The sequence below is a fragment of the Orbicella franksi genome, chromosome 11 (assembly GCF_964199315.1).
Source record: "Orbicella franksi chromosome 11, jaOrbFran1.1, whole genome shotgun sequence".
Taxonomy (NCBI): domain Eukaryota; kingdom Metazoa; phylum Cnidaria; class Anthozoa; order Scleractinia; family Merulinidae; genus Orbicella; species Orbicella franksi.
Genome location: NC_138155.1, coordinates 9,221,190 through 9,237,993, shown reverse-complemented (window position 1 = coordinate 9,237,993; position 16,804 = coordinate 9,221,190). Strand labels below are relative to the sequence as shown.

Here is a 16,804-nt window from a genome sequence, read left to right as displayed (position 1 = left end):
TCCTTTAAAGGGGCAAACATATGATCCATCAAATCGCAGTCAAACTTTCAATCAGGCTAACGTAATGTCATGCGCAGTTCGAATAAGGTTTTACTGCGACTGCGCACAAAGCTACTTAGCATATTTTCCTTCGAGGTTATCGAGGTAGACTAAAACATTTTCTACCTTGATTTTAACCGACTATTCCTAGGTGGCTGACCAAAATAAGGTAATATGAGTAATATAAAACTTACAATCTTGGTTTTTATTGATTAAAAGTTGAGGATAATACTAAGTTTAGATGTAAAGGTTGTTGTCGTAAATCTCCCGCGACATAAGTTTTACAAACAAAACAATTGCTCAATCCCAAGTTCGTGGGTTGGCCTTTCTCAAATTCTGAACCCGCCTAGTCCATATCATTCTCTGTACGTACTCTTGAGTTTGAACATTTTCAAATGAATCACCACCATGTTATCAGCTGCAAGGACACGTTACTTTTCATCTTGTGGGAAGCGTGTTAAGTGTTAGTAAATCTTAATTAAACGACTGTATTTCAATGTCCAAAAAGGACGATTAAACGAAAAACGTTTGGCTGAAAAAATCACACAACAAAATCCTGATAAGTTATAGAATCCCAGATGTCTGTTTCCTGGAAGAGCGCTTAAAAAAATAGAGATCAATTTATTTCATTATCTCGATTGACGCCAAAAAGAAACTAACCATAGCAACGGTAAACACTGCTGGAAAATACCTAAACGACGGTGTCAAATGGAATATGAATAAAGTCAAGTTTTCGTTCTAAAACGAAAACTACAAAATAACATAGCATAAGGGGAAAATATAATTTGATCAGTGATAAAATGGTCCGAAAAATCCCACGATTATGTTACCCTGCACCAAAAACAAGTTTTCCCTTAACAATTTAATAACGAATAAGTAACTTTATAGAATACATTTTGGCTTGCATTTTATTCTCTAACAAGTATTTACAAACAGAACAACTGTAACCTCCCAAGTCAATCATAACATGACCTGAACTGGGTGGCTATAACGATGTACACACGTTAACTGATTCCGTCTATTGTGCCGTGTCCTTGAGAATGACTCGTTGTACTCTAATAGTGCTAACCTCCACCCATACAGGTGTAAAAATGAGAATCGGCGAATTTAAATGAGATCTGAAACCTTCGATGAACTAGCACCCCAAGCAAGGATGACCAGGAATACTCTAGTCGCTTAATGCCACAGAAACTAGTACAGCTTGCTCTAATAATATTGGCTACCTGACCTGTTGTAGAATTTACTTTTCCTCTATGGCTTGGGATGTGATAATACTCTGTCTCTTGTTAGGTCAGTCGTTTATAATGTAAAAGAAACTTGTATTGTAAATGTAAAGCGTATTTATTCTTCCTGGAAAGATTCTGAGTACGAGACATTTATAGTTGCTTAAAAGCCCCTAAAGTGGAGTGCAGTTGTTTTGGTTTACGCAATCGACAGTCTAACTAGAAAATGTCATGTCAATCGCTAGCTAAGAATTATGGAGCTATAAGCCTTACTTGCGTTATGTTTATTTCCTAATCATAAAGTAACGAAAAACGCAAAGATTTAAAAACAACTACTAAAAAGAAATGAAAATAACAATAAACTCGTACATAAGCAGCATGCTGTGAAAATGCTGTTTTGGTTCATCCCGCGAAAGCAAACAGGTACACGAGTATGGTCAGCAAGATCAGATAGCCTGGGCAGACCCTATTACCCATAGCAACGACTACTTCGCAGACATCTTCGGGCTTGTAGGGCGTGGTAATTACTGGTTTGGGAGTTAGTTCACCGTCGACACCCTGAAAAACGATAACAATAAGAATCATTTATGATTTATAAGCTAAGTTCGCGTTTGAAGGGGAGTTTGTGGGTGGCACGATGGCCCCATGGTTAGTGCGCTCGCCTCCGGATCGAGCTGTCGGGGATATTGTATTGTGTTCATAGTCAAGACACTTTACTCTCACAGTGCCTCTCTCCACCCATGTGTGTAAACTGGCACCAGCGAGTTTAATTCTGGGGGTAGCCCTGCTTTGGACAGTCATCCGGTCCAGGGGTGAGGGGAAATAATCCTAGTCAGTAACTCTTGCTTATTACCTCTATTGGTTTATGCGCACGCCCAGAGCAAATTGCCACCACTTGGTCGGCGTCTTGGTAAGCGTCCTTCAGCCCTGTGTTCACTGCATCAGTCCACCAGCTGGGTTTCAATGGATCGTTACCGATTCTATATCACGTACAGAGAAATCACAGACCAGCATGGGTTTTTTTAAGGATAAATTTCTCGCTTCGCTCTAGTGACATAAAGAGAAGTTAAATGATATGAAGCACTGAACTGCTGAGATATTGCAACTCACCTTAGGCCAAGGGTAAACGTCGAATCTAAGTCGAATTCAATTCTTCGAACCTATTAATTTTGAAATAGGCGCAAGAATGATGCGACGTTTGCTGCAATTAAATTCGACTCAAATTAATTGGTTCGATTCTAACATAGGTTCGACTTGCCAAGTCGAATAATGCGACAGTGGTTCGGTGTTTCAGCAAACGGCGCTCTAAACACGCGCTGAACTCAATTCCTAAATCATGCAAATTACAAAATAACTGATTCAAATGTGATGGACTGGGCAAACGTCACAAAAATACAAACTCCTCCATCTGCCAAACGCTATTCCACCCTTCACCCCCGCCCCCCCCCCCCCCCTGATGAGCATGCGTTGTACAAAGACAATTTCGCGACCGGTAATTCATTCTCGCCCCTAGAGGCCGCGCTCCTTTTGGTGCTGACTAAAAGGAGCACGGCCTCTGAGGACGAGAATGCCGGAGGAGAATGCCGAAAGTCATTAGCGACAAAGCACAGCGTGATGGAAATGTGTTGTTCCTGTTTCATTAACACTAAATATAAATGCTTGAGATGCGAAGTGCCTACTTGCAATAAATGCTCATTGTTTGAAGAAAACAAGGACGTTGAGGGATAGACAGCCGGTAAAGGCGTTGCATACTAGGAGGCTTGTGACAGAGACCTAAAGAGAGCCGCGCCGGGTCTACCGTTGTCTGAAGAGACGAGTACCGACATATTCGCTAGCAAGTCCTAACAGTATAACTAGTCGCGCATCGAGTGAATAGCACGGGGACACGTGCTTATTCCCGTGTTTTAATGAAGTGCAACTTGTGAAGTAGGATCGACGCAGGTTTGACGTTTGCTACCACGCTGGAATTAAGTCGACTCTTTGTCGCACCTATTATTAATTTACTCGACACGACCTGGATTCGACGTTTGCCCTAGGCCTTAAAGATCTCAATGCCTTTAACTTGCATTTTCACTGAAGCAACACTGTAAAGGAACTTACTTGTAATATTTTTTAAACCAGGCATTATAGGCTGGTTTTTCTCTCGACCTACAGTCTGTTACGTTGACTTTGGGATAATACAGGATGAATGACAGGCACATCTCATCAGTCGTTGCAAGAGCTCCCTTAATTGAAAACCAAGAAAAGAAAAGATAGTCTGTGATAGGCAGTTTATGGGTTTCTTCAAAACACAAAATACCAACCGGTTCTTCAAACGTCTGTTAAAACATTTGTCCCTAGATGTGAGTGAAGCATGTGTGCTAAGCTGACCGCTAAAATTAAGTGAACGAAAATTGTTGCCTTACCTTATTTCGTCTCTCTCGCTGTTCTAGGAACATTTTTTGAGTTTCATTTTAACAATTTTTTTACTACCACAATTCCGTAAAACTGCCCAATCGTTTCAGTAAAAGATAGTAAGGAGGGAGTATAGGCTGCTAGTGGCAACGAAAGAGTTCGATTTCGGTGTCGTTGATTTTGTTGGACGATTATCTGCAACTGTTTGTTTAAATCGCGCTCAACTTTAGCTTGTGATTCTGTTGTGACTTACCACTCTCGTGGGGGGGGGGGGGAGGGGAGGGAGAGAGGGAGGGGTACAGGGGGTAGTCCCCAAAGTTTTTTTGAGGGGTGGTTTGAGGCCCGAACCTTGAAAACTGTACCCTATTTCACACCAAAATCTGGAATTTTTCATGCCCTGTTTCAGACCTTAGAGACAAATCGATACCCCATTTTAGACCTTTAAAATTAGTAGTACAGAAACAGCTTGCATTTGCGTTTTCATTTGAGAAGGGTTACAAGCTTTCCAATATTGATCAGAAAAACAAATAGTTCCTTTCAAACAAAATACCCAGTGTCAAGACAGAGTGAAAACCATATCCTATTCCAGACCAAAATTGTCAAAATCTATACTGTTTTCAGAAAACCCATACCCTTTGGGGCCGCGCATACTTATATAGCCCTTACAGAAGGGATTATCCCCCTCCGGGTGGGGAAGGGGATGCTTACCACTGTCGCTGTTTCTCGATCCTCCGTATTATAAATACAGACATTTATTATTGTATCACCCTGTGATCGAAAAAATAATATAATTAATACCCACGAAACAGAACAAATCCATTATAGGACAAATGTTTAATAAGTTAAGCGTTAAGATAACTCATCAAGAAAAATAAAACAAACGAAATAACAAGAGTAGTCAAGTTCGCTTTGCCTGAATTGTCTGCAGCTTGTCCCATTAGATGCAGCGAAATAGTGTTGACAGGCTTAACCTTAAAGGAGTTACCCCACGGTTTGCGTATCTTGAAAATTTTAGTCATTTTTTTTTTTTTTTTTAAATTCGTTGAATCTTCTCAACCCTTAACAATCCTTTTCCCATTACGTTGCATTACTATCTCTTAGGTATTTTTCAATCTCAATAAACTACTATTTTCAGGGTTTTTTTTTTTTTTTCAATTTTAATCGAAGGCCAAAATACCGTGACTGAGTTATTTTTAATCAGTACTTTATTCAAAGTGGCTGAATGTACAAATACGTAGCAGTACTGGCAGAAATTTTGTAGAAGGGAAACTTAATTCTTACCGGCTTTACGTGAACTTCGTTCCTCAGTGAGTGATATTCCTGAAAGTTGAAGTCATAATGGTCATCTCTGACTATTTCAGGAAGTTCCACACCATCTCTAACGTGACGAAGCCAGGTTTTTCGGCCTTGGAAATGAGAAAAAGCAAATCAGATAGTTAGCTATGTATAATGAGTGCAGTCGTATGCACCAGGCAGGCTTGTAGATAGGTAATGTATTTAACTGTTCAAATGATTTTTTTTTAAGTTTCGATGTAGTACTTAAGTGTTTGTTGTGATCTTGGTCCTGGAAGTTCTCTGTACTTTGCTAGTCATCCAGTAGTCCATATTTTTATTGTAAGTTTATTGTTTTAATTACCTGCCAGATGCGTATGCAAAACCGCAGCGAAGATATTGATCCCTCCGTTAGGTAGCTTCGTGTCTTTAAAAGCCTTTGGATCAGAAAAAAAGTTAGTAAATTTTTCTATTGCTTTTACACGCAAGAAAAACCAACACTTACTTTTTATATCAAGAAATCCTCCGTATCTTACAGAGGTACAATTCTGTGGAATTTTTTACCGATTGGATGTCGAATGGCGAACAGTGTAAACAGCTTCTCTAAGATGATCAATAATCTTACTTTGGTCAGGGACATTAGCTTTGCGAATATATACTGCAGAAGATGACTCGACTGCCCATTGGTATACGTTTATTAGTCACATAATGTTAATAATTAGGTAAATTATTATTAGCTGCAAAGTTTTATTTAAACTAGATTAGATCTTACATTGTAAATTTTTTCAATTCTTATTATGTAATTATTCTCTGTTGTTAATTTACACACGACCCCACAAACTGCAAGCTTAATTGCTTATCGTGTTTAAATAAAGGTTACTTACTTACTTATATTACTTACTTACTTACTTACTTACATATCTGAGCGATTTCGCAAAAACATGCCCGCTAGGTTTTCGCCTGGTGCGCCCGAATCCAGGCTAAGCTGGCGACCTTAAACCCAGGGTGGACTCCGTTTAAGCCAGCCCGGGCGCATGGCCCAGGCACTGACCTATCTGCTGGTAATTTGCTGACGGCCAGCTGTCAAAAGTAGTGGGGGGGGGGGGGGTGTCTTGTACTGACACCCTCAGGTAGCCAGACTTTGAGTTTTCAGTGTGAAATAACCTTGATATTGACGGTGTTTCTGGGTATTTTACTCAGTTGTTTAACCTTGTTTGAGGCTTCTGTGTTGACATGGCACCCTGCTAAAGTGGCCCACGCCAAGTGCATGCGTGAGAGGCCAATCTCCTGGCCAGGGGGGTGATCAGAAGACTTCTGGCCCGTGGGACTGTCTTTGAGTCATTGCGGGCATGTTTTTGTGAATTCGGTCAGATATATATATAAACTAAAATGCACTGCAAGAATTCCCTCCACCGAGAGATATCGTCTCTCTATACACCTCAGGTAAGATGACATCAGTTGCAGGATTAAATGGGGATCTAGGAAGTTGGCATGCAACCGTTGATTTTGGTTTTGTTATTGTCTGTTAATAAGCATCGTTGTTATACCTCCCAACTTAAACACGTTTTCCGATTGGAGGAGAACTTGTCACGTGTCGGGGGTCAAAACTCGCTAACTCACTGGGGCAAACAAAGCTCACTAACTCCCTAGGGAAACAACAACTTGCACGTCTTTCGCTTTGCACGTGATCAGTTCGTACACCTTAAAACTGCGGCAAATTTGTTGTGCCTGCCGGCTTCAAGCAAATAATTTTTTTGCAGTTCTTCCTATATTTGAGTTAGGAGGCATAACAAAACACTTAATTACTGGTCCCATGGCAAACAGTAAGTGTTTTTTCCCTCTACCTTAATGTTGACATTCAACAATGAGGGCCACGGGGAAACAAAACTCACTCTCTCAGCTTCTCTCCCTTGGGGCCAGTCATTAGTGCTTATTAGTGTCACGTAATTCGTGTTGTTAGATGAGTATTGCGCGCGGGCAGAAAAAGAAAGAAACTGTGGTCTTGCACAAGTTTATCTTCCAAACAAGTAGACCAGGTCACCACGAGCTTTTCCGACATTAGTTGGAAAGAAAAAAAAATCTAATAAAGTATTCTTTGGGCGCGAAATTCCACGAGTGAAACGTATTGGCGTGAAGTGTGAAGAACTCTCAATCTTCTTTGCCACGTTTGGGCAATCGTTGCAAATCATCAACGACCTTTAGAAGTGTCTTAAAACAAAAAGAGGAATTTCACAACACCTATCTCCTCTGTTATTCACATGCCCCGTACCTTCATTGAACAGTCCTTGGTACAGAAGCCATTGGTTTGCCAGTCTCTCTGTCTTGGCGGGATAAGCATAGTATAGTCAGCACTTGCTCCGACCAGAAGAACTCCTGCGTCGTATTTCCTCAATTGCTTGGTGTGGTAAATTCTCATACCAGAACTGTCAATCAGTCCTAAATGACAAAGGTACATATGCTATGAAAGGTTTACATACATACATACACACACACACACACACACACACACACACACACACACATACACACATACATACACAAACATACATACAACTTTATTTGACAGTGCAGGTCAGTTTACAGCAATAGGCAAGACCTAAGACGTGATGTAGACCTGCTTGACTACAACTTGAACCAAGGAGTATCAGTAGTTCACGTAGTGTGATCTCAGCAACAACAATTCTTTTTAGAACCGACCTTCATGTAGACGATCACAACAGAGAGGAACTAAGGTACCCATTTGAGGTAGTAACATGTACAAGAGACTTGTCTTCAGAGCCTTATTCAGGGTAGCATATCCCTATCAGAATAACAAAACTATCTAATAAGTAAGAGGAACAAAGACATTCGAGAACCAAACAAAGTGTCAATGGACGTAGCGAATGACAGAAATTCACTAAGGTCAACATTTTAATAAAATCATTCTAAAAACAGCACCCTGGGCAGAAAACAAAATCATGACTGAGGCAAAGTCCATGTCCATAGTTAAATTCCCTTCCTATGTACTTAGGGTTTTTAGAAAACATTGCGGCTGCTCACCTGATTATCCAAACAATGTAAAGTCGTGTAGCAAGAGCATGGGAAAACGAGTCGGCAATGTCCTTCGGGCGGTCAGCGGCTACGGATCATTCGTAATGCTCCGTAACGCTACGTCTCTGCTAGCAAATTCGCATTTTTTTTTTCACTCCAATAGTGATATAAAGTTAAACGGAACCAATTTTAAACAGTAATAGTAGTTATTTTTATTAAAACTCGCGTTTTAAAGGTGAAAATCGATCAAAAGAACTTGAGCAAATCTCGTGGTATTTTCGGCCTCGCTTCGTGAGATCCGAAAAGTCACGGACTATCTTACTTACTTACTAACGCACACGATGACATATTGGTGACTGGTTAGAAGCCAGTAACCACAAAAAATAATAATAATTAGCGCAATCTGTAACAGAGTACCTTCCTTCTCCTCAGGATTGTCGTAATGTATCTCCAATATCACAATCTTTGGACTGTCAGCCCTTCCGAGTGGAAATCCGACGTTTTCGGGATAATAGAATTCCTTGTAAAAGAAAAGAAACAATTTCCTGCAGTAGCAAGGGATATGCAGAAATAATACGAACTTAAGATTCGACGTCTACCGAATACAACTACGTTCAAAACAACAAATATTCAGATTTTGTTGTTCATAGTGGTCAGTAAACTTAGCTACAACTAGCTAGTTTACAGGCATGTCACTTAAACCGGAAGAAAGAAATATAAAAAAGGCTTAGTGCTACTAGTTCGAAGGCCCTCACAGCTCTTGAGTTTTGTCAGTAACTCTCATTTTGTGTAGGATACTTGTGCATATTTTGTTATAATTACCACCGGGCAAGTGATACAGTTTCCTTCTAGTTACTCATTGATGGTCACGCCTCCCACCAATGTACGAGGGTTTGAATGCTGGGCCTGGAATCTCGTTTAATTGTCAACTGTTGGTTGAGTTTCCTCCTTCCTAAAAACCGAATACTCCAAGTGCAAATTCAATCTGGCACTTGCCGCCGATTAGTACGGCCTTGTTGGCTAGCCAGAAGCCTGACACATTGATTAATTTATCTTTTTTTTATTTTACTTCTTCTGCTATTTCCACTTAAAAAAAAGAACCAAGCTTTGCTTACTTTTCCACCAATGGCCCAAGCGGCCATAGCTGATCCTCCTGTACACTCTGCGATCGCTGGAGGCATATTACGAGTATAACAGTGACCGGTATAATTCAGATGGTGATCTGGGAAAGTATCGTTGCACTCGTACAACAACATGTGATGGACCACGCCTTCATGACCTACTTGAATGACCGGCTCAACCTAAGTTCGAAAGAGAAGCACAAGTTGGGTTTATTGCAACTTTTTATCGTCCACGAGGTGAATTATGCCGCTGGTGGCTGAATTCTGAGAAATCACTACTTCACAAATGTTGCTACAAAATCCAGAATGGTCTTGATACCCTCTAATGATTAACTCTCGGACGTACAAGGGAGAGGAGGGGGGAGATGGATGCAACCCCATAAGGTTTTTACCAAGCTTTTGAAAAGAAGACTTACTCTAACATGCTGAAACTTTCAGTGGCTGTTCATTAATCCTTTGCAAATATTTTGATATGTCAATTGTGTATCCACGGTTTGTGACGACGCCACGGCAACCGCAAACTTTAGGTAGGTTTGGTCAAAAAGCATTTTTTTGATATTATTCTCTATTATTTTTCCAGTTATCTTCATGAAATTGCAGACATTCTTGAATGTTTACATTTTATAAGCATTTTGGCTTGGTTTTGTATTAATTTCCGTTATTTCTTGACTTTTTAACAACATGGTAAAATTAAAGATGGCTAATCCAAGATGGCGAGTCAAATGACGTCATTTTACGCCATATGACGTCAGGGCTATCTACTCAATGTAAATTTATCCTACTGTACCTTAACTAGCTATACTCCTTAAAATGTCCTCTGAAATTGTTCAGGAGAGTTTCCACGTTTTCCTTAGCCACACGTGATCCACTTCCGGCCTACTTACTTTGGATGAAAAAAATCACGTACCCCACCCTAATAACCTACCAACCGACCGACTTACCTACCTACCTATCTACCGACGCCAACCGACCGACCGACCTACGTATCTATCTACCTACGTACCTACATGTACCTACCGACCGACTGACCGACCTACCAAACGACCGACAGACTGACCTACCTAGCTACTCTCCTACCGACCGACCGACCGACCGACCGACCGACCGACCTACCGACCGACCGACCGACCGACCGACTGACCGACCGACCGACCGACAGACTGACTGACCTACCTAGCTACTCTCCTACCGACCGACCTACCGACCAACAATTACTTAACCTCACTTGTTACCAACCAATTGTTGGTGTTCTATTTTAAATATTCTGTGTTTTTTTAAGTAGTTGAAACGAAATATTCCTACCTTAATCATATGGTGGGTTTCATTAAATCTTGGCATCTCAAATACGGCACACATATAGTTGGTTCGTCCCTTTGGAAGGGCCATCTGGAAAATAAACATAAAAAGAAGGCCCCTTTAAGTAGAGCTAACTAGTTATATACATAAGAATATTCAAATGGAGTAGTTTTATTATTATCTACACTTTTGGAAGTGTTAAGGGCCTAACTTTAATCCTGCTCAGACCGGGCGGAGTGAAGTTTGAAGCCCTCACAAACTATGGAGGCCTTTTATTTCAAAAGTCCCCAGGGTAAAGAATGAATCTGGAAATAACTTGAGTAATAAGTTAATCATTAATCAGGGATCTTAATGTATTTGTTTTCCAATTTCCAATTTTCTTGGGTTTTTTTAACAGAGATTATTTTAACTTTCGTATTTTTATTTCTTAGTTGGATGTTAGCTTTATCGGTTTTGACAGAAGGTGATGTGCTTCTGGTTTTGACAATTTTGATTTTTTTTAAAGTTCTTTAAAGATCATATGATCCAAATTGGTCGAGCCAAGATAGTGGCTGTTCAGAAATGATGGCGTCGTTTCAACATCATACGATGTCATCATTCCATGTTATTAGTAAATATTCCAAGTTTTATTGTGAAAACTTAAATGATGTAAGAGATAGAGGTCGAGGGCCTCAAAAGCTCACAACCCCGTTCCCCTCCCCACAACGCTCCCCTCTCACACCTTCAAAAACTGTGCGGTCTGAATGGGTGATATGTCAATCTAGTAAACTTTAAGGAAGTTTCTCTATTGTCCGTAACGTTAGTCTGCCTTCCTTAAAATTGGCCCTGCTTGTATCAAGTACGCGAGTCTCGACGTGCCATTGGTAGACGAGTCAAAACAAACAAAACGCCAAAGCTTTTTTTTCTCTTGAAAAAAAGTAGACATAGTATTTGGTTGCTTAGCTTTGAAATTCTTCTATCTTACCTGTCATGAACGTTTATGGGAAGTTTTCCAAGATATTGAAAGATAATGACGCTGCAAGCTGTTTCTACTCAGATTTCAAATTCACTGCAATAAGTGGGAGGTGCCAAAAGTTTTGAACCACCTCTCCTTCGAGGGAATTAAAACGAAAAGCAAAAGGTATGCACGATAACACGAATTATTTTACCATTCTTACCTTGTCGTGCAGTATGTCGAATGTTTTAGTGTCAGATGGCAAGGTTGGTATTTTTTCAAGACTGTTCAGTAGTAAGAGACTTCTCGATCCCATGTTTTTGAGATTGTGGCCTGGAATGCTATTTTCTGAGGAAGGATCGTCTGGATGATAAGCATAAATAACTTTGGTCGTTCCTGCCTAGAAAAAGTAAGGACGTGTAAACATAACGTGAAGACAATGAATGATCATCGCAGTTATGTACGTCACGCTTTGCTCATCTTGAAAAGCTTAGCCTATTTATTTTTTTCAAGTTCTTCGTTTGTAATCCGTGTCAATCTTCTCCATCCTTAAGTATCCTTGCTACTTTATGGTTTACTATTATCCCTTGGGTGTATTTCCATGTTGATCAGTGTACTGCTATTTTAGGGGTTTGTTCAACTCAAGGTAATTCTACATGCGCACGCGACAAAAATAACTTGAAATGCCGTGACTGGGCTCCTTTAAGCAGCTGTGAAAATGAGGCGATCTGCCTTTTCTTCACACCAAAGCGTGGTCACAGTTACACATGAGCTCAATATTATTTACAGCAAAAACACAGTTAGACGACATTACCCATGATAAGACCGCTATAGGGGAATCCTTGTTTATAATATTTGTCTCACTAGCATAAGCAATTCAGTTTCTGGTGGAGCTAGAAATTTATCACTTCTAAATATTGAAAGGCCTTAGTATGATTAACTCTTCCTTATGTATTGAATACTTTTTGTGCAACAAGGGTTTAAAAACTCAAAATTTTACAAAGAATACATGTATGAGCTCATTAGCGCTTTTGCCACCCAGAAATTTTGCAGTTTTTGAAAGACAATATCTCCTTGAATATTACATCCAAAGAGCTAAAAATTTCACCATGTATTGAGCTTTACTAGCCGCCTGGAGTCAATTCACAAATAACATACTTCCTTCTGTACGCAGAGCCGTATGCAAATGAGCAAAAACGTAAACAATGACGTCAGCATGAATCTCCCCTATTGTATTTGTAGGCAGTTCAGTAAGTTTGCAGGTCACGTGGTGGGTTCCCGGGCGATAAAAAGGCAGAAAAAGAATACATCGAAGAATAATTTGAATTGTCGCACGTAAAATATAATTCACAGTTGTATATAAAAACATACCGGCCAAGAAAACATGCTCTGGATAAAACATAAAAAAATAAAGATAAAAAATAATAATAAGAAGAATTATAACACTAAATAAGAAAAAACGCTACCGGAAATAAGTTTAGGGATAAGGAGTCACTTGAACTGGAAAACAGTTGTCTTGTAAGGAGCAATAAAGCTAGAATCGTGCACAAAACTCCTTGAGACACTCATGTAATTTAACGAATTATCTTTCTTTTACCACTGAAGTTTGAAAAAAGCACTGCTTTCCTTTTAAAAACGCGTTACTGTTCCCTCTCCCCAAACAATTGCGGGTAGTAGTTTTCAACATTGCATGGTTGGAGGGCGAGGTTAGGCAGGTGAAGTTGTATTGGCGTCTGGCTTGTACCCAAAAGCGCCAAAAGTCCCGCGAGTTTGTCCCAGAGTTTCGTCCATGATTGTAGTTAGAATTAACATGCAACGTGGCGGCGATGACGTCATTTGCAAACGATCTAATAGCAGGTGACTTATTTACCTCAATTTTGTTGTCTTCTGAATCGCAAGTGTCAAACTTTCTTGAAAACTTCATTGTGGTTTTCCCGCTCTTCTCCGTCAGGGAAATCAACTGATAGTTTTGCTGGGAGTCAACCGCTGGCATCACGTAACCATCGGCATGTCGATCCTACAGTACAGAAAGGTAAATTAGAAATATGTATTTAACAAAAGAGCCAACATTTTTTTGAAAATAATTTTACAAGGCTAAAAGGATATATTTAAAAGAATAAAAAATGTAAGAAATCAAGCGTTTTCGACGTTATTTCACTTCATGCCCTGAAGATGACATAAAAAAACATTGTGGGTTGAGTGGGTCTTTTTGGCTTGCAAAAGTTACTTGTAATTCTATGAATATTACATCACTTCTTAAACTGTTATCTATATTGATAACGTCTGCGGTTAAGTGCTCTAAAGCCTGATTGACAGTTGGATACAAGCCTGGAGAGGGAGAGGGGGGGGGGGCGGGGGTCGGGGGCGGCGGAGGGGACGGAAGTGCACTCTACACGAAGTTATTCGGGAACCTCAAAAACCTCGGCACATACATATATAGCCAGTGTATCAGAGTACCTCGCCGGGGCTAAAAAATCGTAAATTATTCTCTCGAATACCCTACCGACAGCGATGAATAATCGAGATTAATGGTCTTTGTCTTTTAGCGGACGTAATGGTAAGGGATAGAGGGAATGGAACGCATGTTATGTGTACTATCCGTGAAATAATTGTGATATGTCCATCCAGCCTTATTGCACTGACAAGGTCTCACAGTTACGGACAATGAAGTACCCTCGGGGAAGACTTGAGTCACTGGAGCAGCCCATCTAGATATATCAGCAAGTGCTACCTAGGGGCTAGCCCACTTCTCCTTGGTTAGTATTAAAAAAAATGTATACATGTATTGGTCGTTTTTCAAGCGAATATCGGCCTCTTACATCCGTCCCTATAGTAAAATTGATCGAGTATCGGTTAGGGGATCATGATGTCGATCAATTCTCGTTATTTCACACATTTAGTGAGCTTCTTAATTAAATTAATTAACAAAAAACATTTTATGCGTGACTGCGCTGGTGTTATGACGATTATAGCCGATAGTGGACCTAGAATTTTGCGTCTTTTCCACGTAAACAAAATGGTTAACTTAGTTCGTAGATCAAATTACATCTGCGCAACTCAAGTTTCATAGGGATCCCTTGCATACTCATGAAAATACGAAAACCTAAATTTACCAAATTTTTGCAACGAAATGTTTTAGCCAGCATGCACTCTCTGAGGGGTTATCGGTGGAAATTTGCATTCAGTTGTTCAGTTTTTTAAGGTCAGCCATTACTGTGGACATTTTAAGCATATAGCACGCCATCGGACTTATTATGGAGAGATAATTATAGACATAAGCTTACCTGGTTAAACAATGGGTCTTCTTACCGCTTGATTTATCATGCCGAGTGAGTAAATATGAATAGAGTTTCATAAAACTCCCTTAAACTTGCAATACTCTTATAGCCCTTGGCCTGGCATACTTTGCTTTTCAAGTGTTCTTGTTTTGATGTCGATTACGTAATTTAGTGTAAAACGCAAACTGTGGACTGCTCACTGGAAAATGCAGACTGAGAGTAAAATGAAGACTGCATACTGCAAATTTTAACCATATACGTGTTACCATTTTCATCCTTGAGATCTAAGCCGGTAAACAGGCTAAACGGGTAAACAGGCTAACCGCAGCGCTGTTCATTCTAACTGAAGTGCATATTTTTACTGCAATTACCCTGAATAACCTATACTGACCGTTAGCACTTAATAATAACACGATTCGTACTTGAAAAGTTTATAGTCTGCAGTCCACATTTTACCCTCAGTCTACATTTACTCCGGTCTGCAGTCTGCATTTTCTTACTCCGGTTTGCAGTCTACATTTCGGTCTGCATCTTCAGCATCTTACCCTCAGTCTGCAGTCTACAGTTGATTGCTTACGTAATAGTTTCCCATGATAATGTCAGCTGTAAGATGTTGTTCGAAGCCGGTCCAAGTTTAATACCGGAGACTATGCAACATTGGAGTGTGAAAAGCATTTTCAGAAAATTAACATATTGAATTGAACGGGTAATGTTTCCAATCGATCGAGCGGTCGAGCTTTCGTTTGTCGCCAGGCTCGGCGGCATGAAGAGGTATCCTTAGGGGGTCGGTGACAATCATAATGCTTGTGGGCGACAAACGTTATCGTCAGATAGTCCACAAAGAGGTACTCTACGTGCAGATATCTACTCAGCACCTCGCGATGGTTAGCAAATTAAGTCCGCAACAAAAAGGAAATATTTGCTACTTTTGCCGGGGGGTAGTCCCTTAATGGGCTGTATAGGTACATGTATGTGCGAGCCTAAAGAGTATGGTTAGCTGTGCATGTGGTCGCAAATTAGAGCCGTATACTAATTTTAGACACCCAAAACCAAAATGGGTGCTCGATTTTTCGTTCAGATTTGAAAAAGGGTGTGAAAAATCACAGATTTTAGTCCGAAATAGGATACAGAGTTCAAGGTTCGGGCCATACCCTCCCAACAAAAACCTTGGAGGAGTACCTCCCCGGAAAGTTTTGACACTGCGTGATGCCTGAAATCTGACAATGTAGAATGCGTCAATTAATCATTACGAAACAAATTTGGAGCAAGGCGGACTTATCCTATGCTTTTAATGTGCTCTAACAGACATTCTATAGGCTGATAAGAACCTTAACCTTTAATACCTTTGTCCAACAACTTGAAGCTTTCCAAATGAAACGGCTTGCCGTTGTTGTTCGTGAGAATCATTTACTAACCTTGAAGTAAGCTTTTCCACCTTTCACCCAGCCGATCACAATATCAGCTCCTTTCATCTTGCCTTGCCCGCTGGAGATTCCAAACCCGATCCATCCAGTCGTTTTGGCTTCCACAGTGAAGTTAATTTCTTTGCTTTCAGTGCTAACATTCCAATACAGCTTCACATTTTGATCTTCATCCAGAGCAGCGAAAAAGGAATGCTCTATAGCGAGGTCAGCTGAGGCTTGCAGCGCAGCGGAATGCAGCAGGAAGAGGCACAGAGGAACAATCATAGTGCTCCGTGTCAACAAATTGTAGCGAAATTATAGCTTGCCTGTTATGAGCGGAATCTATCATGACACTGCACAAAGAGGAAATTATCATATCGTTATATTACATTTTAATTATCATGATAATTATGGTATGACGCACGTTCAGCTACATAACTACAAGGGGTTGGGGCTCCCGAATGCTTTTGGTTGGACTGTGCGGCAAGAACCTTGGAATCTGTACGTACCCTACTTTAGACCAAAATCAGTGATTTTCCATACCTTATTCTAGACTTGAGCTAAAAGTCGATACCCCATTTCAAACCTTTCCAGCGATGGATTTGCATCCCATCTGGGGGGAGTAGCAATATTCCTAGCCGCTTCATGCCACAGAAAACGGAGTTTGAGCCGGCTGGGCTTAACACGGTGGCCCCAAGTCGCGACAACCTCGTCGTGGTTGTATTCGCTTTCACCTTGCTTAAAAGCCTTGAATTCAAAACAATGAATCGGAGCCATAATACGCGGAGTTTGAAGAGCTGTCGGTAATCGTAAT

The 16,804-nt window shown here is 40.4% G+C and overlaps 1 protein-coding gene across 1 annotated transcript; it reads right to left on the bottom strand.

Moving 5' to 3' along the window:
• Positions 1-1,581: 1,581 nt before the first annotated feature.
• Positions 1,582-16,331, bottom strand: LOC145502377 (DBH-like monooxygenase protein 1). The gene is made up of 13 exons (XM_081481696.1): positions 16,003-16,331; positions 13,180-13,326; positions 11,533-11,709; positions 10,382-10,465; positions 9,074-9,259; positions 8,376-8,478; positions 7,198-7,364; positions 5,293-5,365; positions 4,938-5,062; positions 4,365-4,424; positions 3,363-3,487; positions 2,116-2,242; positions 1,582-1,820 (listed from the first exon to the last, which is right to left on the bottom strand). Exons 1-13 carry the CDS (start codon positions 16,273-16,275, stop codon positions 1,665-1,667), a joined length of 1,803 nt encoding a protein of 600 aa, XP_081337822.1. The 5' UTR covers positions 16,276-16,331; the 3' UTR covers positions 1,582-1,664.
• Positions 16,332-16,804: the final 473 nt, after the last annotated feature.

What these genes read in the sequence shown, in the direction of transcription:
- LOC145502377 (XM_081481696.1), bottom strand. Translation starts at nt 16,275, where the DNA reads ATGATTGTTCCTCTGTGCCTCTTCCTGCTGCATTCCGCTGCGCTGCAA. An exon ending in TCGACATACTGCACGACAAG is followed by an intron (nt 10,466 to 11,532) that starts GTAAGAATGGTA and finishes TTTATTTTCCAG; the next exon opens with ATGGCCCTTCCAAAGGGACG. An exon ending in CCAAGGACTGTTCAATGAAG is followed by an intron (nt 5,366 to 7,197) that starts GTACGGGGCATG and finishes TCTGATCCAAAG; the next exon opens with GCTTTTAAAGACACGAAGCT.